This window comes from Erpetoichthys calabaricus, chromosome 3 (assembly GCF_900747795.2).
Source record: "Erpetoichthys calabaricus chromosome 3, fErpCal1.3, whole genome shotgun sequence".
NCBI lineage: Eukaryota > Metazoa > Chordata > Cladistia > Polypteriformes > Polypteridae > Erpetoichthys > Erpetoichthys calabaricus.
In genome coordinates this window covers 291,116,931-291,137,930 of record NC_041396.2, presented here as the reverse complement: position 1 = coordinate 291,137,930, position 21,000 = coordinate 291,116,931, and the positions used below count along the sequence as shown (strand labels likewise).

Here is a 21,000-nt window from a genome sequence, read left to right as displayed (position 1 = left end):
AAAGGCATAACATGCTTCCAGCAGCAACTGTTTGCTATCTGTTGTTGAGGAGACATTGTCTCCAATTGCCTTTCTTCCTTGGCCCCTCTTTCTCTATGTCTGTATTGGATGAGGAACCAGCTGTGCCTGCCAACCCTGAGGATCACTGCTTGCTTCTGAAAGGAAAATAAATATGTGAGCCGTGACTTTAACCATTGCTTTTGTAGCCAAAGCGAACAGAAAATGTTGTTTACTCACAAATTAAACTAAAACCAGCCTGTGAAAAGTTTAACATAGTAGGCTGTGTTTCATGGTAAAGATACTACTTTATTATAGCTCATACATATTTAAAAGCACTTTCCTAAGCGTTCAGTGATATTGCAAGTTGTAATAAAAAAGAGGTAAAGAGGGCAATTAATCTTTCTTCTGATTTAGTAACCATTTTTTAGGTTCATCCAGAAAGGCTGGTTCCCTCAAAACTTTTGTGGTATTGGAGTAGAAGTTTTTACAGCCAGATGCCTTTTATAACTCCCAACACTACTTCAGTTGCCTTTTGCAACACACAAGAGTGACAGTGTCCTTATTCTTATCCCAGGTCATGGGTGCATAAACAGGGCAGTTAAGGCTATGCGAAAAATTAGCCAAGATGAATTGAAAGCAAAATAGGAGTATGAGAAATTAAGACTTTGTTATATTTGTACTAATATTTTGACAGTGTTCTTACAATGAGTACATTTTTCATTAACCTTTTTTTCTTCTTTTGCACCATCCTCACAGACTGGTTGCTGGAGTCCTGATGGGAGTCGCCTTTTATTTGCAGTGCAGGGAGAGAGTCTGATTTATTCTTTGTCTTTTATGGACACTCCTGGTAAGATTGCTCTTTGGGAAGTTTAATCCTAAAATGATTGTTAACCAAAATGTCTGATAATAGCATATTCATTATCGAGGCTGTAAGTTTTTTTTTATTTATTGTTTGTCTTTTATGTTTCATGGGGTGAGAACTTTGGGAAACTTGGCCTGGGTTCAGCTAATTACGGTTGCTACATCCATCCATCCATCCATTGTCTCCCGCTTATCTGAGGTCGGGTCGCGGGGGCAGCAGCTTGAGCAGAGATGCCCAGACTTCCCTCTCCCCGGCCACTTCTTCTAGCTCTTCCGGGAGAATCCCAAGGAGTTCCCAGGCCAGTCGAGAGACATAGTCCCTCCAGCATGTCCTGGGTCTTCCCCGGGGCCTCCTCCCGGTTAGACGTGCCCGGAACACCTCACCAGGGAGGCGTCCAGGAGGCATCCTGATCAGATGCCCGAGCCACCTCATCTGACTCCTCTCGATGCGGAGGAGCAGCGGCTCTACTCTGAGCCCCTCCCGGATGACTGAGCTTCTCACCCTATCTTTAAGGGAAAGCCCAGACACCCTGCGGAGGAAACTCATTTCAGCCGCTTGTATTCGCGATCTCGTTCTTTCGGTCACTACCCATAGTTCATGACCATAGGTGAGGGTAGGAACATAGATCGACTGGTAAATTGAGAGCTTTGCCTTGCGGCTCAGCTCCTTTTTCACCACGACAGACCGATGCAGCGCCCGCATTACTGCGGATGCCGCACCAATCCGCCTGTCGATCTCACGCTCCATTCTTCCCTCACTCGTGAACAAGACCCCGAGATACTTGAACTCCTCCACTTGGGGCAGGATCTCGCTACCAACCCTGAGAGGGCACTCCACCCTTTTCCAGCTGAGGACCATGGTCTCGGATTTGGAGGTGCTGATTCTCATCCCAGCCGCTTCACACTCGGCTGCGAACCGATCCAGAGAGAGCTGAAGATCACGGCCTGATGAAGCAAACAGGACAACATCATCTGCAAAAAGCAGTGACCCAATCCTGAGCCCACCAAACCGGACCCCCTCAACGCCCTGGCTGCGCCTAGAAATTCTGTCCATAAAAGTTCGGAGTACCCACCCTTTTTGGAGTCCCTGGAGGGGGTGCTAGAGGGCATACCTTCTGGGGACTCCCTCGTTCTGCTGGGAGACTTCAATGCTCACGTGGGCAATGACAGTGAGACCTGGAAGGGCGTGATTGGGAGGAATGGCCCCCCCGATCTGAACCCGAGCGGTGTTCTGTTATTGGACTTCTGTGCTCGTCACGGATTGTCCATTACGAACACCATGTTCAAGCATAGGGGTGTTCATATGTGCACTTGGCACCAGGACACCCTAGGCCTCAGTTCGATGATCGACTTTGTGGTCGTGTCGTCGGACTTGCGGCCACATGTCTTGGACACTCGGGTGAAGAGAGGGGCGGAGCTGTCAACTGATCACCACCTGGTGGTGAGTTGGCTTCGATGGTGGGGGAGGATGCCGGTCAGGCGTGGTAGGCCCAAACGTGTTGTGAGGGTCTGCTGGGAACGTCTGGCAGAGCCCCCTGTCAGAAGTAGCTTCAACTCCCACCTCCGGCAGAACTTCGACCACATCCTGAGGGAGGTGGGGAACATTGAGTCCGAATGGGCCATGTTCCGTGCCTCTATTGTCGAGGCAGCTGACCGGAGCTGTGGCCGTAAGGTGGTCGGTGCCTGTCGTGGCGGCAATCCCCGAACCCGTTGGTGGACACCGGCGGTGAAGGATGCCGTCAAGCTGAAGAAGGAGTTCTACAGGAACCTTTTGTCCTGTGGGACTCTGGAGGCAGCTGATAGGTACCGGCAGGCCAAGCGGAATGCGGCTTTGGTGGTTGCTGAGGCAAAAACTCGGGCGTGGGAGGAGTTTGGGGAGGCCATGGAGAACAACTTTTGGATGGCTTCGAGGAGATTCTGGTCCACCATCCGGCGTCTCAGGAAGGAGAAGCAGTGCAGTGTCAACACTGTATATGGTGGGGATGGTGCGCTGCTGACCTCGACTCGGGACGTTGTGGGTCGGTGGGGGGAGTACTTTGAAGACCTACTCAATCCCATTAACATGCCTTCCAATGAGGAAGCAGAGCCTGGGGACTCAGAGGTGGGCTCCCCCATCTCTGGGACTGAGGTCACCGAGGTGGTCAAAAAACTCCTTGGTGGCAGGGCTCCAGGGGTGGATGAGATACGCCCGGAGTTCCTCAAGGCTCTAGATGTTGTAGGACTGTCTTGGTTGACACGCCTCTGCAACATCGCATGGACATCAGGGACAGTGCCTCTGGATTGGCAGACCGGGGTGGTGGTCCCCCTCTTTAAGAAAGGGGATCGGAGGGTGTGTTCCAACTACAGAGGGATCACACTCCTCAGCCTCCCTGGAAAAGTCTATTCAGGGGTCCTGGAGAGGAGGGTCCGTCGGATAGTCGAGCCTCGGATTCAGGAGGAACAGTTTGGTTTTCGTCCTGGTCGCGGAACAGTGGACCAGCTCTATACCCTTAGCAGGGTCCTGGAGGGTGCATGGGGGTTTGCCCAACCAGTCTACATGCGTTTTGTGGACTTGGAAAAGGCATTCGACCGTGTCCCTCGGGGAATCCTGTGGGGGGTACTCCGAGAGTATGGGGTACCGGCCCCCTTGATAAGGGCTGTTCGGTCCCTGTACAACCGGTGCCAGAGCTTGGTCCGCATTGCCGGCAGTAAGTCGAACCCATTTCCAGTGAGAGTTGGACTCCGCCAGGGCTGCCCTTTGTCACCGATTCTGTTCATAACTTTTATGGACAGAATTTCTAGGCGGTTGCTACATTTTCAAGGTAATGATTGAACTGCATAAGGATTCAAGAAATGTTTTCTTTTGATTCTGGAATTTGACTTAAAACCACATACTATTAGTATGATTTCTGTCTCTTTTCTAATGTGAAACTTAATCACAGTGATTTAACAAATTAAAAAAAAACCTAGATGCTATATCTTTCTTTATATTTGCAGTGTGTGTATATTTACACTGAGCTATTCTCTCAAAGCTTCAGTAGCCTGAATTCAAATCCTGTCACAGTCACGATCTTTGTGGACTGTGCATTTTATTAGCAAGTCTGTGTTGGTTTCTCTGGGAACTATGATTTCATCCCACTTATGGCAGATGTGGAGATTAGTGTGAATTGGATTGGTGTGAATGCATGTGTGCATTTATTCCTTATTGATTTCTCCCTCCGGGGTTGGCTCTTTAATAGAAGATCAAACAAGAAACACTGTGGATTATATCCTTGTCAACATTCATTCTTCAGTTACTCAATCTGTACTATGTGGGTTTGCACAAAGCCATATATTACTTACAGATAACAGGATGGCCATAGAAGTACAGTAGAGTCTTGCTCATCCAACATTCTGTATTATCCGACGTCCAATCGCAAAAAAAATACGCATCAATCGGCAACAAGAACTGCATGTTGCAAGCGTGTTTTAGTCTATTTTTTGTTGCTAAGTTCATTTTTCAGTTAAATGTTTGTTGTTTTGTTAAACATGATTACAGTGGATTATGTGGCTGGCCCTCTCTAGCGTGCGTGTCTCTCACGTGCGTGCGCGCGTGTGTGTGCATGTGCGTCTCTCTCGTGCGTGTTTGTTTGTGTGTGTGTGTGTGTGCGCGTCTCTCTCGTGCGTGCGTGTGTGTGAACTCAGCAAGTGACTCGTTATCAGATAAACTAGCATGATTAAAGTATATCAGTGCTCAACTCAGGCAGCATCTTGCAAATAATAAAAATGTTGTTAAAACTTTAGCCTCCCTTACTCCTTAGTTTTAAAATTAATGTTATTTAGCCACTTTGTCATGATGTTTACATTTATTTGCCAAGTACGTTTATTAATGACTGAGTAAAGCACAGTTGTTCCTCAATTTTAGCTAAATAGAAAAACCATGAGTAAGTTTTGTATCTCACATCTTTGATCCTAGGAGGTATTTTTTTTAACTGTTTTTGGCTAAGGCTGTAAGTGACCAATGAATGTGAATTGATTGGCTTAGAATAGTTTCTTGTAGTTTTTATTGATGCTACTGTAACATTGGGCCGAGTTGTCTGTCCAGAAAAATGTAGCAGGTCTCAATGTGCAACTATTCTGCTGACTTTACTATTCTGTCATTTCAGGGCATACTGTAAAATGCTACACTTGTCTTAACTAACCTTTGATGTCCCTGTTTTCGGCTATTGACGATTTATGTGTAGCTTGCATGCATGTCAAAATACTTAATTTAGCCATGTGTACTTTTCTAAGCTTCTTATAATTCAGTATTTTCTATGTGTTTCACATAGAACTTTCAAATGGTGTTTTTAGGGTTTTAAGTAGAGTGGTAATTTAAGTTCTATCATTACAGAAGGACTTGGACAGGCTTGGGTAGATTTGTGGCAGATGAAATTTAATGTCAGTAAATGTAAAGTATTACTCATAGGAAGTAAAAATGTGAGGTTTGAATATACAATGGGCAGTCGGAAAATCGAGAGTACACCTTATGAGAAGGATTTAGGAGTCGTAGTGGACTCTAAGCTATCGAATTCCCGACAGTGTTCAGCAGCCGATTAAGAAGGCTGACAGAATGTCAGGTTATATAGCGCCTTGATGTGTGGAGTTCAAGTCACAGGAGGTTCTGCTCAAGCTTTATAACACGCTGGTGAGGCCTCATCTGGAGTCCTGGGTGAAGTTTTGGACTCCAGGCTACAAAAAGGACATGGCAGCTCTAGAAAAGGTCCAGAGAAGAGCGACTAAGCTGATTCAGAGCTACAGGGGTTGAATTATGAGGAAAGATTAAAAGCGCTGAGCCTTTACAGTTTAAACAAAAGAAGATTAAGAGGAGACCTGACTGAAGTGTTTATTATGAAGGGATTTAGTGCAGTGGATCAAGATGGTGACTTTAAAATGAGTTCATCAAGAACATGGGGGCACAGTTGGAAACTTGTTAAGGGAAAATTTCACACAAACATTAAGAAGTTTTTCTTTACACAAAGAACGATAGACATTTGGAATAAGCTGCCAAGTAGTGCGGTAGACAGTAAACCTTCAGGAACTTTCAAAACTCAGTGGTTTTTTGGAAGAAATAAGTGGATAGGACTGGCGAGCTTTGTTGGGCTGAATGGCCTGTTCTTGTCTAGAGTGTTCTAATGTTCTAAAGTTCACTATTAAACATTACATTTGACTTCTTTAAAATGAATATTGATCAGTAGTTTCATTTCTTGCATGGCAACTCTAAATTTTATTTTAATTTATTTCTACAAGTTGCTGTAGAAAATAATGTGAATCACTGCAAATTACTCTTCTCAAAGTGTTCCTTGGATCCAAAAAAGAATTATATACAAAACTTTTTGTCCGAAACAAAATATGTGTTGGCTGCAGCACAATGTTTACATTAGTGTCAACATCTCTGAAAAAGCAGTTTGCCAGATGGATCATCTTAGTATATTATGTAGAATTGTCATACTAGCCAATGCTTCTTTGTAATATGAAGCTTTCTACTTGTTGTGTATGCTTAATTTAATTCTAAAACTTAACATCTTGATTTAAATTGAATTCTCAGACTGTCATGTTATCAGGTTAAGTTCCACAAGGTGGAGCTCTATATTCGCGTTTCTGCGTTTACACATTTTATTTATGATATGTACTTTGTCTGAATTTCTTCCTTCAGCAAGTACAATATGTCCAGATTTGTATTTCCTTTTGAGGTGTGTTCATTTTATGCAAAAAGCACCTGCGATAGCCAAATCTGTTAGTCTACATGAAACATCTCATCTGCCGGTCAACCAGTTATGTTGAAATTTGCCGCACTTGGTCTTCAAAAAAAAAAATTGTTGCAACACTTCCATTTTCATTGTACAGCACGGCTTAGTCAAGATATCACAAAGTTTTGAAATTTCAAAATATCCCACTGAAAACTGGTGATGAATTTGTAAACTTGACCGTCTTAAACCAGAAAAACATTCCTCACAAATTCAGTTATGAATTAGTGTATTATTTCAAATTTAGCTTGAGAGAGGTTACTTCATCTTGTATATATTATATATTTTCATCTTTTATTAGTCAGATAGCCACTCAGTACAAGTCAGTCTTGTGTATATGCAAGGAACTTATATGTACACATATACATGTCTCTGCTGCGCTGAGGTAAATTTAAATGCAGAATTTAAAAAATGTGAATGGAAGAAGCAATCAATTATGTATGGGTCACTCTGTAATCACAGAGAGAACAAATAGAATCAGTATTTACATTAAACTAACAACAACCTTATTGTTACAATACTAAATATAATTATTGCAAAGAATGGATGTTATCAGCCTGCAGATGAAAGGTGTTTAAACTAATTAATTACATGGGAAAGGTGCAGCTGTACTAATTAATATAAATAGAATGGGGTTAGAAAGGGAACCTGCAGGTTAAAGATTGAAGCCGTGGGCAATGCAACAAGGACTGCTGCAGTATACAGTTTCTATGGTGCACGAAGAGGGTGATTATGCCGTACATATACAGTACATATACATACATATACTGTATATCTATATACATATACATACATATATATCTATATACATATACATATACACATTTCATCCATCCATCCATTTTCCAACCCGCTGAATCCGAACACAGGGTCACGGGGGGTCTGCTGGAGCCAATCCCAGCCAACACAGGGCACAAGGCAGGAACCAATCCCGGGCAGGGTGCCAACCCACCGCAGTATACACATGCATATACATACATATATATCTATATACATATACACACGCATATCCATATGTGTGTGTATATATATATATATATATATATATATATATATATAATATATTAATTGCATAGTTTTACTGTAATGCTTGTGGTTGGTCTGCCATTCGGCAAACAGCAGTAGTGTGTGTACGACTGATGAGCCCAAATGAGGGCGAAACATGTGTCGCGTACTCTTTGCTTTATTTGACAGTAAAACTATGCAACATTCCATGATCTGCTTCTCTCAACTTTAAGAGGGCACCGTGGCGGATGTTTGCCAAATGGCAGACCAACCACAAGCGTTACCTGGTAGGTAACCACCCACACAATTCAGGTCATCGAGACTCAGACTACGAATTCAATGAATGTAATTACTCCGGACCTACAGGCTGTCAAATAAAGGAACTACACACCGTGGCGCAGTGTAAAGGGACTTCGTCTTTGATTCTGACGTCCGAGGTTCGATTCCCTGAGAGGGGAGCAGTAGAGTGTGTACGCCTGATGAGCCCAAATGAGGGCGAAACACGTGTCGCGTACTCTTTGCTTTGTTTGACAGTAAAACTATGCAACATTCCTGATCTGCTTCTCGCAACTGAATGTTTGCCGAATGGCAGACCAACCACAAGCGTTACCTGGTAGGTAACCACCCACAAAATTCAGGTTGTCGAGACTCAGACTACGAGAAAAAATGAATCGTGTATCATAAAGTAGTTTTTATTCCTGAGCTTTCAACCCCTGCCAGGGGTCTTCATCAGGGGATAATGCTTAGACTTACAAGAATCAACGGCAATATATAGCAAAAAATTACATGGAGGGGTTGGGGAGGTGACTAAGTCAGTGTGATTGGAGGGGGGGGTATTGAATCAGAACCCCCACCCCACCTGGCACTCACTCCCTTATCACCACAAGGTGTCTGAAGGTACAGCGCGCATCCTGGCTAAGTCAGGCATCAGAATAGCACACAAACCCACGAACAATTTGTGCACGATCCTCTTTAATGCTAAAAACAAGAAATCGACATCAGAAACACGAAACGCAGTTTATAGCATTCCATGCAGTTCTTGCTCAGCAGTATACATAGGACAAACTTCAAAAAGATTCGCAACACGTATACAGGAATATCGCAACGCCGTCAGAAGAAAGGACTCGCTATCATTGATCTATACACATACTAAATCAACAGGACATACATTTAACTGGGACAATGTACAAGTAAAATTTATTTTATTTATATATATATATAATATCCATCCATCCATCCATTTTCCAACCCGCTGAATCCGAACACAGGGTCACGGGGGTCTGCTGGAGCCAATCCCAGCCAACACAGGGCACAAGACAGGAACCAATCCCGGGCAGGGTGCCAACCCACCGCAGGACACACACAAACACACCCACACACAAAGCACACACTAGGGCCAATTTAGAACCGCCAATCCACCTAACCTGCATGTCTTTGGACTGTGGGAGGAAACCGGAGCGCCCGGAGGAAACCCACGCAGACACGGGGAGAACATGCAAACTCCACGCAGGGAGGACCCGGGAAGCGAACCCGGGTCCCCAGGTCTTCCAACTGCGAGGCAGCAGCGCTACCCACTGCGCCACCGTGCCGCCCTATATATATATATATATATATATATATATATATATATATATATAAAATAAAATATGTGTGTGTGTGTATATATGTACAGTATATGTGTGTATATATAATTTATTTATACACACATACTTTCATTACTCAGAAAGTTTGGGTAATTTTTTTGTTTCTCTACAGTTAAGCCTGCAGCAATACACACCCCCTTAAGTGCTGCACATTCTTTAACACTAGAATTACCAGAGTCTACGAAAAAACTCGTCAATCCGGCCCACCTTAAAACTGTTCTCATAGCTCCTTTGTCTTCTAAATGTGCCGATTAACACGAGCAGCAAGCAGCCGGCTATTCCATCCCCCACCGCCGCAGAACGTTCACTACGTTTTTGCAGCTCATGCCTTGTTTGATTATCTGGGAGTGACTGAAGTGCTGGAGTATTAGATTGGAAATAATAGATCGCTATTTGGAACACACGCATTTCATGTTTTATGTTTCATATTTTAGTAGTAAATGACAAAATGTAGGCATAAACTATATAATGTATGAAGCCTGAAGTCCAAAGATCAAGTTAACACTTTCACAAAAGATTCAAATATAAGACAACAGCTTCTGTGGCATAGCGGTAAGATTTGCTGACTTGTAATCAAGAGTCCCCGGTTCGATCCCCACTCACTCCTATATTTGCCGTTTTCGTGAGCTCCTCTTTTTGTTAATATTATACAGTACACACATACATTTGGTTTGCGTCTAACACACGGTGTGCATTTATAGGACTTGTAAAAGTTACCGTTTTTTTTTTACTTCTCTCTAAATCACGATACATACTATCTAACGCTGTTATTTTTTATTTGAAATGGAATAACTGGAGATGTGAGTGGTGTTTTGAGACAATGTAACTGGACATTCTCTCTTCTGGAGGAATAAAAGCTGACACACAAACACTGGCGAATCTGCCTTCTTCGTATCTCACCGTCACTTGATTTTTTTTTATTCAGTTTTATTGAGTGTTCCTGCTCATGCTGAATTAGTGTGCACCTTATGGTGTATGATGTCAAAAAAACAGGTATATATGATATTTGGAATTATTCGTTTTATCACCTGTATAGTACATTTCGGAAAACTTTGTGACACGGATGCAGCATTATTCATATTATTCATATTCATTCGCATAACATCTTGCGGTTTGTAATCAGTGACTGCGTGTTTTTTTCCCCGATCTTGTCAGTCCCCACATGTTGCTGTATGCTGTTTCTTTTGTACTCCAGGACATGCAGAGGATAGAATAGTACAGAGCAGTAAGTTCAGCGCTATATGCAATCATCAGATTCAAATGTTAACTGTTCACACACATGCAAGGATAGTCTTTCCTACATTTACAACGTGTGTACCTGTTACAATGTACATGCTTCTCTCTATGCTGTGGTTCCTATTACACACCTGAAAGAAAGAGACAATATATGTGAAAACATCATCGCACTAATGCAAATATTATTTGAAAACGAACAGCGTCAGATCGGGTGTGGATTTATGTTGGCGCTATTACTGAAAGAAAAAAAGATCAACATGTGCGTTGATCCTGCAGCTATTCTGTTGATCCTCCGTTATTCCGTTTCAAATAAAAAATAACAGCGTCAGATCCCTGGGTGGGGGTTGCGGTAAAATGTATCATGATCGTGATTTAGAGAGAATAAAAGTAAAAAAAACGGTAACTTTTACAAGTCCTATAAATGCACACCGTGTGTTAGACGCAAACCAAATGTATGTGTGTACTGTATAATATTAACAAAAAGAGGAGCTCAAAACTGAAAACGGCAAATATAGGAGTGAGTGGGGATCGAACCGGGGACTCTTGATTACAAGTCAGCAAATCTTACCGCTATGCCATGGACACTGTTGTATTATCCTTGAATCTTTTGTGAAAGTGTTTACTTGATCTTTGGACTTCAGGCTTCATACATTATATAGTTTATGCCTACATTTTGTCATTTTCTACTAAAATATGATAAACGTTTCTGTTTTAAAAATGTGTTCACACAGATTACTGTAGAAACGGAACACAAATGAAATGTGTGTGTTCCAAATAGCGATCTATTATTTCCACTCTAAAACTCCAGCACTTCAGTCACTCCTAGATAATCAAACAAGGCATGAGCTGCGAAAACTTAGTGAACGTTCTGCGGTGGTGGGGCATGGAATAGCCGGCTGCTTGCTGCTCGTGTTAATCGGCACATTTAGAAGACAAAAGAGAGCTGAGAACGGTTTTAAGGTGGGCAGCATCTATGAGTTTTTTCGTAGACTCTGGTAATTCTAGTGTTAATGGCTGGATATGTCCCCCTCAGTAGAGGTAGACCATATTGCAGACATCTCCTCACTTGTTGCAGTGGCAGTATAAAAGCTGCTTCAGTCTTATTGTTTGTTTTAGTCAATGCTGTAATACTTTTCACATCAGCTTTCCCAATGAAGTAAAGTGAAAAGCTGTCTGATCTGAGTAAAAATTAGAAGATTGATATGGCTGTTTTAAGACTTTCCATTGTTTTTCCTGATGTCTTCTCAGTTTTTTTTTGGTAGTGTGTTTTGAGTCATTGTTTTTCTTTATGAAGAACTAGGGGGCTCCGCCCCCTGCTCGCTTCGCTCGCCAACCCCTGGCGTTGGGACATGAGAAAGAGTCAGATGTATGAATTAGATATAGAATAGTGTGCAGCTTTGGATGATGCCCATAGAAATAACAAATAGAGTGTTTGTCATATATTAATGTTTTATTGGAATATTTCTTTGTATACAACATTAGTAGTAAAGATGGTGTCTTGTCCTTGAATGAGTCTTCCTTGGCATGGATTATTTATAATTTTAACTTTAACGTCAGATGAACGGCGAACACGTGAGAAGGCAACATAAAGTTGTCCATGTCCAAAAACGGGTTCAGAGAGGTAGATGCCAACCTTGTCCATGGTTTGTCCTTGTGATTTGTTGATGGTCATGGCAAGTGCAGGTTTAATGGGGAACTGTCGGCGTTTCAATGTAAAAGGTAATTCTAGCTCAGAACTTGTAAGGTCAATTCTAGGAATGAGAACAGTATTGTTAGCATGTGATCCTGTAAGAACTGTCGCTTGAATAACATTGCGTGTCATGGTGTTGACGACTAACCGTGTGCCATTGCATAAACCCTGTTTTGTGTTAAGGTTTCTTAATAGCATGATTATTGTTCCGTTTTTAAGGGCAAGGTCGTGTTGTGGTAATCCGGCAGGGTTAATAGTGTTCAAATATTCTAAGGGGAAATTTATATGTTCATTGTCGTCATCAGAGTCAACTTTGTCTGAGCTTAGAAAGATCTGTGTCTCTCCAGGAAGTAATGAAATGACTTGGTTATTAATGTGATTAACATTAATATTTTTTGGACATAATATAGTGCGTTGTGTTAACAGGGGTATTTGGTCTAATGTGATTGCTGTTCCAAATATCTCTTTTACTAAGTCGTCTGAGATAAAGGATTGTGGAATGGAAATAATATCTGGGTGAAGTCCATCTGTATTTGTGAGTGTACCATTTCCCAGTTGTATTAGCCAACTGTTATATTCTGGATCTGGACATCGCATGTTTTGTACCAACTGTATTGTTTTAAAGCAATGCCAATTGTCTGCGTATTTTAAGGTGGACTGAACAATAGCTGAGCGCATGGCATGTGGAACAATAGCTAAGCATTGTCTAAAATCTCCTCCTAATAAAAGAACTTTTCCTCCAAAGGGAATATTATTATTCATCAACGTTTGTAGAAGTTTATCAATGGTGTTGAGTAAGTGACTGGATGCCATTGTACATTCATCAATAATTATCAGTTTTGCAAGACGGATGTCTCGGGCATTGCTACTGTGAATGTTCATAGTGGATACTGATGTCTCTGTGATTGGGACCGGTATTTTGAATATTGAGTGACATGTACGACCATTTATTAACAGATTTGCTGCCACTCCGGAGGATCGCAGTCACTGTTAATATGTTTCCTTTTCTGCAGTTGAACGGTTAATAGTGCTTTATTGTAAGGAGATCCACCTATGCTGACACCTATGCTGTCTAGTGTGAAGGTGTTGACGTTCACTTTAGAATATGTGGCTTTGGGTGTCACTTCTTATGGATGTGTGTGTGGGGGGGGGGGGGGGGGGGGTGAGGATTGTTGTTGCGCGAGCGTCTTCTTTCTTTTTGTGTTCCTGTGTCTTGTTTGAATCCCCCTCTTTGTGTGTGTCCCGTCCGTTGCTTGTAGGGTCTGTTGGGTGGGCTTCGCTCGCCAACCCCTGGTGTTGGGAATGACAAAGAGCGTGATGTATGAATGAGATATAGAATAGTGTGACGGTGTAGCTGATGCAAATAGAAATCAAACAATAAAGTGTGTGGCACAGTGTAAAGGTTTATTTGAAAATTTCTTTGTACACGCCGTTTAAGTGTAAAAGGTAATTCCAGCTCAGAACTTGTAAGGTCATTTAAGATGGTTATTGTTGTGATCAGAGTCAAGTTTGTCAGAGCTTCGAAAGAGTTGTGTCTCTCCAGGAAGTAATGGAATGACTTGGGTATTTATGTTTTCCACATTAATATTTTTTGGACATAATATAGTGCGTTGTGTTAAAAGGGGCATTTGGTCTAATGAGATTGCTGTTCCAAATGTCTCTGTAACTAAGTCGTCGCAGATAAAGGCTTGAGGAATTGTAATAATATGTGGCTGAAGTCCATCTGTATTGGTGAGTGTACCATCTCTCAGTTGTAATAAGCAATTGTTATGATCTGGTTCTGGACATCGTATCTTTTTTACTAACTGTATCTTTTGAAAGTAATGCCAATTGTCTGCGTATTTTAAGGTGCACTGAACAATAGCTGAGCGCATGGCATCTGGAAGAATAGCTAATCACTGTCTAAAATCTCCTCCTCATAAAAGTACCTTTCCTCCAAATCTAATATTATTATTCATAAACGTTTGTAGAAGTTTATGAATGGTGTTGAGTAAGTGACTTCATGTCATTGAACATTCATCAATAAACAACATTTTTTCAAGACGGATGTCACGTGCAGTGCCACCGTTAATGTTCATAGTGGATACCGATTTGTAGGATCTAATGCAGTTGATAAAGATTTAACTTTCAGGTACATCGTCAGTTATAAGCTTCTGTAGATATTCAGTATATGAATGTAAAGAAGGCAGTCTAATTTGACCCTTTTGACAACAACGTGTAAATGTATAACTTGTATTGCCAGTTGTTTCTTCAGGGAAGTGAACTGAATGACAATGATTGCAAATGACATCCATTAATCCGAATGAATTTTCCTGGTGTATGTTTTCCTTGTGCCGTTTGAGAGGCGCGTTGTTGCATGTGTAGTATTTGGGACGTGTTGTTTTGGAGCTGTAATCGATTTGCCTGTGCTGTGTGAGAAGCCCGTTGTAGCCTTCGCTGCCATTAACGTATGTCTGAGACGGGAGGTGTTTCGTTTTGAATCCGTGCTTGTTGCGATGCAACACTTTGATTGATAGATTGCGTAATGTGGATCTAGGATGTAGATTTGTGCATATTTGCGTTGTTGATTTGTTTCAGGGTGCACTGTTCCAATGCGATGCAGTATTTGTGCACATATGCGAAAGCAGTATGGTCCATTGCCTTTTGTTGGCCTGATATTTACTCCGGTATATGCAAAAGCAAATGAACTATTGTAGGATCTAATGCAGTTCATAAAGTTTTTACTTTTAGGTACATCGTTAGTTAGAAGCTTTAGTTGAGCTTTGCGTTTTTGGAGTCGAGACATTTTTTCTTATGGATGTGTGGGGGGGGGGGATCGTTGTTGCGCGAGCGTTTTGTTTCTTTTTGTGTTCCTGTGTCTTGTTTGAATCCTCCTCTTTGTGTGTGTCCCGTCCCTTGCTTGTAGGGTCTGTGGGGTGGTTTTGTGTTCTTTTTTTTGGTCTTCCATGGGCTTGTTGAATCCCCCTCTTGGTGTGTGTCCCGTCCCGTCCCGTGCCTGTAGGGTGGCGGGGGGGGGGGGGGGGGGGGGGGGGTATGGTCGTGCCTTGCTATTGGGCGCTCGTCTGTTCTTTTTTTTTTGGTGTGTTTAGTTTCGTGTGCAATGTGTTTCGTGCTTTCCCCTCGTTTGAGTACTCTTTTATGTGCCTTTTCCTTATTTTGGTGCTTGTTGAGCCTCATTTTTGTGACTCCTTTCTGTATGTGCTCACTCCTGTTTTCTGTGCTCTTGTCGGACTCTTTTTGCGCCTGCGTCTCTCGCGGCCCCTCATCCGCCTCTCTCCCCCTCTTTGTGTGTCCCGTCCCTTGCTTGTAGGGTCTGTGGGGTGGTTTTGTGTTCTTTTTTTTGGTCTTCCATGGGCTTGTTGAATCCCCCTCTTGGTGTGTGTCCCGTCCCGTGCCTGTAGGGTGGCGGGGGGATGGTCGTGCCTTGCTATTGTGCGCTCGTCTGTTCTTTTTTTTTGGTGTGTTTAGTTTCGTGTGCAATGTGTTTCGTGCTTTCCCCTCGTTTGAGTGCTCTTTAATGTTTTTTTTCCTTATTTTGGTGCTTGTTGAGCCTCATTTTTGTGACTCCTTTCTGTATGTGCTCACTCCTGTTTTCTGTGCTCTTGTCGGACTCTTTTTGCGCCTGCGTCTCTCGCGGACCCTCATCCGCCTCTCTCGCCCTCTTTTGTCCGCCTTTCTCGGGTCCTCAGCCGACTCTCGCGGACTGTTTGTTGCGCCGGCGCAGTACGTCTTTTTGCAGCTACGGCCCATGGCCGGATGTGCCTGCGTCCATCATCCGGTTTAGCATTCTGCTCACTCCTGTTTTCTGTGCTCTTGTCGGACTCTTTTTGCGCCTGCGTCTCTCGCGGACCCTCATCCGCCTCTCTCGCCCTCTTTTGTCCGCCTTTCTCGGGTCCTCAGCCGACTCTCGCGGACTGTTTGTTGCGCCGGCGCAGTACGTCTTTTTGCAGCTACGGCCCATGGCCGGATGTGCCTGCGTCCATCATCCGGTTTAGCATTCTCGGTTAGTAATATGGATCACACGACAGTGTGTCTACTGTAGTTGAGGCCGGAATTCACCAAATTCAGAAAAATGCAAAGACTGTATCCTTCACTGCCCCTTTTATGGACATCTTGCATGTTTAGAATAAACACAACAGAGGTTCCTTTGCAGCCAAGTGCCCCAGTATGTAAGCTCACCTTAATTATAATGGTAATATTACAAAAAGGTATATTATTTATACAGTACTGTAGCATACATTAAAAAAAAAATAGTTATTAATGAAAGTTGCATTGTTCTTTTTTGCTTGGTTTATTCCTTCAAGTGCTTAATTACACAAAAAATATACCAATACTAACTATAATAATTATAGAAGCCTATATATCGAGGCATTCTGGTCTATGTGGAATAGTTTCTTTAGTGTGAATACGATATGTATATCCAAATGATACTTGATAAACCCAAATTCTGTTTGATAATGTTTAGCATTATGCACTGGCTTTATGGCTGCTTCAGCATTATGTTGGTCATGAATACTTGTCACAGATAAATTGTACGCTACACACAGATTACTGTAAAAGCTGTTTGTTTTATTTTGCTTTTTTCCACTACAGGGGAACCTTTAGGACAAGTTGGTGGTTCAAAGATGGCATCTGTTGTAGCTGACCTATCTGAAACAACCTTTAACACTTTGAGTGGAGAGGTGAGGTAAGTATAAAGGTGACAGTTCCTTCAAACGTATAGCTGTTTAATTGCACAATATCATTCAGTATAAAAATAAGTGTTAAACGTTTGTTATCAACCTTATTAATATCCATCTAATTTCAACAGGGATTGTGTACCTCTTTATTATAAATTCAGATCATTGCTGGTGTTTTACTTACCCTAAAGGGCTTTTATTTTTTGTTTGCAGTATTTGCCAGCTACTGTAGTCTTCTCCACCCACTGTTGATGCTGTAATGGCAACCATGTTAAATACCCAAACCATGTTACTGCATGTTAAGTCTTGTAAAACTAATTGTGGGTACTTAGAAGCATGTTCAAAGTTAAAACTTTGAGATTCTTCTACTGTACTTCCAAGGTGATAAACAAGACCTTTTGATGTTAATATCTAATCATAATGCATGGCTGAAGTGAATAAGGAGGTTTTATTTCTTTTGGAAAAATAGTTTTATGATCAAAGAAATAACAGTATTACTATAGAGTTACGTTAAATTGTTAAATTTAGAGAATCATAACTAATATGTATAGTTTTAGTGGCTGTCCATCTTTCAACAAAGATAGCCACGATAGGAAGGGATTAGGTGGGGCCCCATTTGCGAACAGTGATACACAGTAGAAGTTCAAAAAATCAATGCCAAATGAAAATCTCATACTTGAATTGGTATGGGTTTGTTAGTAAGGAGAAAATCCAAAAAAAATTAAGTGAAATTTGCTACATTATATTCCAGTAATTTTAACAATTGTATAATAAGACATAAGTGACAAACAAATTTGCTTTATAAATAGTGGTTCTTTCAATTTTTCTCATCTTTTGACTTTTTGGCTTCTTTACAATCTGGATTACTATTTTATATTACTATATAAATGCCTTTTCATGCTTTTTGTGAATGTGATTTTAATATTTAATGTATTTATTTGTTGGTATGCTATATTTTAATGTTTTCTTCCACATTTTTGATTGATTTGTGTACTATTGTACTTGTTTATTTTAAAGCAGGATTGGAGGAGAAGTACAGTCACTTGTATGGGATCCTAGGGGAGAAAGACTAGCCGTACTGATCAAAGGTAACAGTGGCTTTGCCAACCTTTTATTATTTTGTGATCAAAGTAATAGGAAAAGTGAAACTTGGCAGACTTAAGCATCAAGGTTTTTTGTTTTTTTTTGCTGTCGTGCTAAGTGTGACTCATTTTATTAATTGTAGTTCTGCTTTCATTTGCCATTAAGATATTTGATGAAGCTAGTATTCTTTTGTGACTGATGGTTCAGAAGAAAACCTAATATACTTACAACCATGGAAGCAATAAATGTCAAAAAGAGTCTCTGTAGTACTTGTCATAGTATAGTTAGGTTTATCAGGGAATATGACCCAGCTGCTTCAACCTTGTTTTTGAATATTCTGAGAAATAATTCCGGATATAATTGATCATTCTGTTTTTTGAACACACTTTTTCTTTGGCAAGGCCGTGGAGAGCCAGAGCCGGTTTTCTAAAATACTGAGTACAAGGCAAAAATTCACCCCAGTGGAACTTAAGTCTTTCATAAAATAATGTGTGTGTGTATATGTGTGTGTGTGTATATATATGTGTATGTGTGTGTATATGTGTATATATATTTTATATATATATATATATATATATATATATATATATATATATATATATACAGTAACCCCTCCTCCATCGCTGGGGTTGCGTTCCAGAGCCACCCACGAAATAAGAAAATCCGCGAAGTAGAAACCATATGTTTATATGGTTATTTTTATATTGTCATGCTTGGGTCACAGATTTGCGCAGAAACACAGGAGGTTGTAGAGAGACAGGAACGTTATTCAAACACTGCAGACAAACATTTGTCTCTTTTTCAAAAGTTTAAACTGTGCTCCATGACAAGACAGAGATGACAGTTCCGTCTCACAATTAAAAGAATGCAAACATATCTTCCTCTTCAAAGGAGTGCGAGTCAGGAGCAGAGCATGTCAGAGAGAGAGAGAGAGAGAGACAAAAGCAAACAAATCAATAGGGCTGTTTGGCTGTTAAGTATGCGAAGCACAAACAGCACAAAGCTGTTGAAGGCGGCAGCTCACACCCCCTCTGTCAGGAGCAGAGAGAGAGAGAGAGAGATAAAAACAAACAGTGAAAAATCAATACGTGCCCTTTGAGCTTTTAAGTATGCGAAGCACCGTGCAGCATGTCGCTTTAGGAAGCAGCTTGCACAGAAGGTAGCAACGTGAAGATAATCTTTCAGCATTTTTAGACGAGCGTCCGTATCGTCTAGGTTTGCGAACAGCCCCCCTGCTCAATCCCCCTACGTCAGGATCAGAGAAACTCAGCGCAAGAGAGAGAGAGAGAGGGAGAAAAGTAAGTTGGGTAGCTTCTCAGCCATCTGCCAATAGCGTCCCTTGTATGAAATCAACTGGGCAAACCAACTGAGGAAGCATGTACAAGAAATTAAAAGATCCATTGTCCGCAGAAATCCGCGAACCAGCAAAAAATCCGCGATATATATTTAAATATGCTTACATATAAAATCCGCGATGGAGTGAAGCCGCGAAAGGCGAAGCGCGATATAGTGAGGGATTACTGTATATAAAATTAGAAAAAAAACGCAAGGTTGACTCACTCAGTCACTCGCTAACAAAAACAGTTTTTCCCATTTAGCTGAAATTTGGCATGATGGTACATCTGGGGTAGTAGACATTTCAGTATTTCATTATATAAGGGGAAAAATGAAACCCAGAATAGTGAAAGCAAAACACCCTGAATCTCAAAAATGCTTTGACCAATTTACACTTCAAATAATGTATTATTGATAATATTCATAAATAACAATATGCAAAGTACATTTGAATATTGGCAACCATACAACCTGTTTAATTTCAGGTGGCACACAGACTTGTTTGTTACTTAAAATGTTTCTAGTTAAGGCATCATTTGAGATCAGCTTTCTTCAGAACAGGCCACATGCCTATCTCAATATGGCTGCTGAGCTGTGCTCTTCATTGTGTTGTCCTTTTCAGTTCATGGTGTGTGATGGTCTTTCATCTGTTTGGTAAGAGAGAGAGTGAGTGAGGAAAAGCAAGCAAATTTATAGGTTTTCTGTCCAACCCCTAGAGCCAATAGGACGTCATGGTACTTAAAGGCTTCTGATACAAGCCAGTTCCAAACAGCCATACTTCAGACCAATTAGGGGATAGAACACCATCACACCTGCCCTCCAAACCAATTGTTAAGGTAAAGCTTGGCAGTTAGGCAGCCTGGCATTTCTGTGGGGGGTTGACTGGGAGTCCTGCAGAGAGATATTGGCCAGACTTGTTTGAGGCACTTCCCCCAACCCTGTCGTAAAATTACAGAGAGACTCATTCCTAAAAGGGGGGAAGGGGTTCTTCTCTTTCTCTCTCTCTCTCTCTCTCCCATCAACCATTGCTGTTATTATCAATAATGTAACATGCTTTGTCTAAGTTACAAATAAAGACATACAAAATGTTTATCAACTTGTATGCAAAATTTCACATCACAACAAGTGCTCATCTTAGAGCAGTGTTTCTCAGCCTTCAGATTGTGGCTTTGGAACTCAGTTTTACCTTTACAAGTCACTTGATGACCCACAGACAGCATTTAAAGTGAGGGATTTCCCCCTTTATTTCCCCCTTTGACAAGTGCACAACCTTGTGTTTTTTTAAAATAATAACTCTGTTGTCCACCTGCATATTGTCAGTAAGTTCACATTACAATTCAACAAACAGTGTTAAGAAATTTGAGGTTTATTTAAAAAAAAACAAAAAAAAAAAAAAACGCCACAAATAAACTAATGGTGCCAAGCCACAATTAACTATGATGAAGAGTGATTTATTCTTTAGATGATGAAGAATGCTGATTTTTCAGAATGTGATAAGAAGGGAACAGGACGGTGCTTTGGAACAAGTAAAAGGAACCATTAACTTTTGTTTTTACATCCTCCTATACGAAGTATATAGAAAGTATTGTAATCGTCCAAAAATTCAACATTGAGATTTTGATGAATCTCGACATTTTAGACCTCCCCAAGTCCGAAAAATACCAGTTTTGGAATTATGTCTGTGTGTGTGTGTGTGTGTGTGTGTGTGTGTATGTAAACACGTT

The 21,000-nt window shown here is 41.3% G+C and overlaps 1 protein-coding gene across 3 annotated transcripts in view; it reads left to right on the top strand.

The window, feature by feature from the left end:
* aaas (achalasia, adrenocortical insufficiency, alacrimia) overlaps positions 1-21,000 on the top strand; it is a 137,036-nt gene that overhangs the window by 85,908 nt on the left and 30,128 nt on the right. For 2 of the 3 annotated variants that reach the window (XM_051924357.1, XM_028798516.2), the window contains exons 12-14: positions 757-847; positions 16,773-16,866; positions 17,876-17,946. In XM_051924357.1, coding sequence (XP_051780317.1) covers positions 757-847; positions 16,773-16,866; positions 17,876-17,946 — 256 coding nt within the window. The remainder of the gene's footprint in view (positions 1-756; positions 848-16,772; positions 16,867-17,875; positions 17,947-21,000) is intronic. The other variant, XM_028798517.2, reaches the window with a different exon arrangement.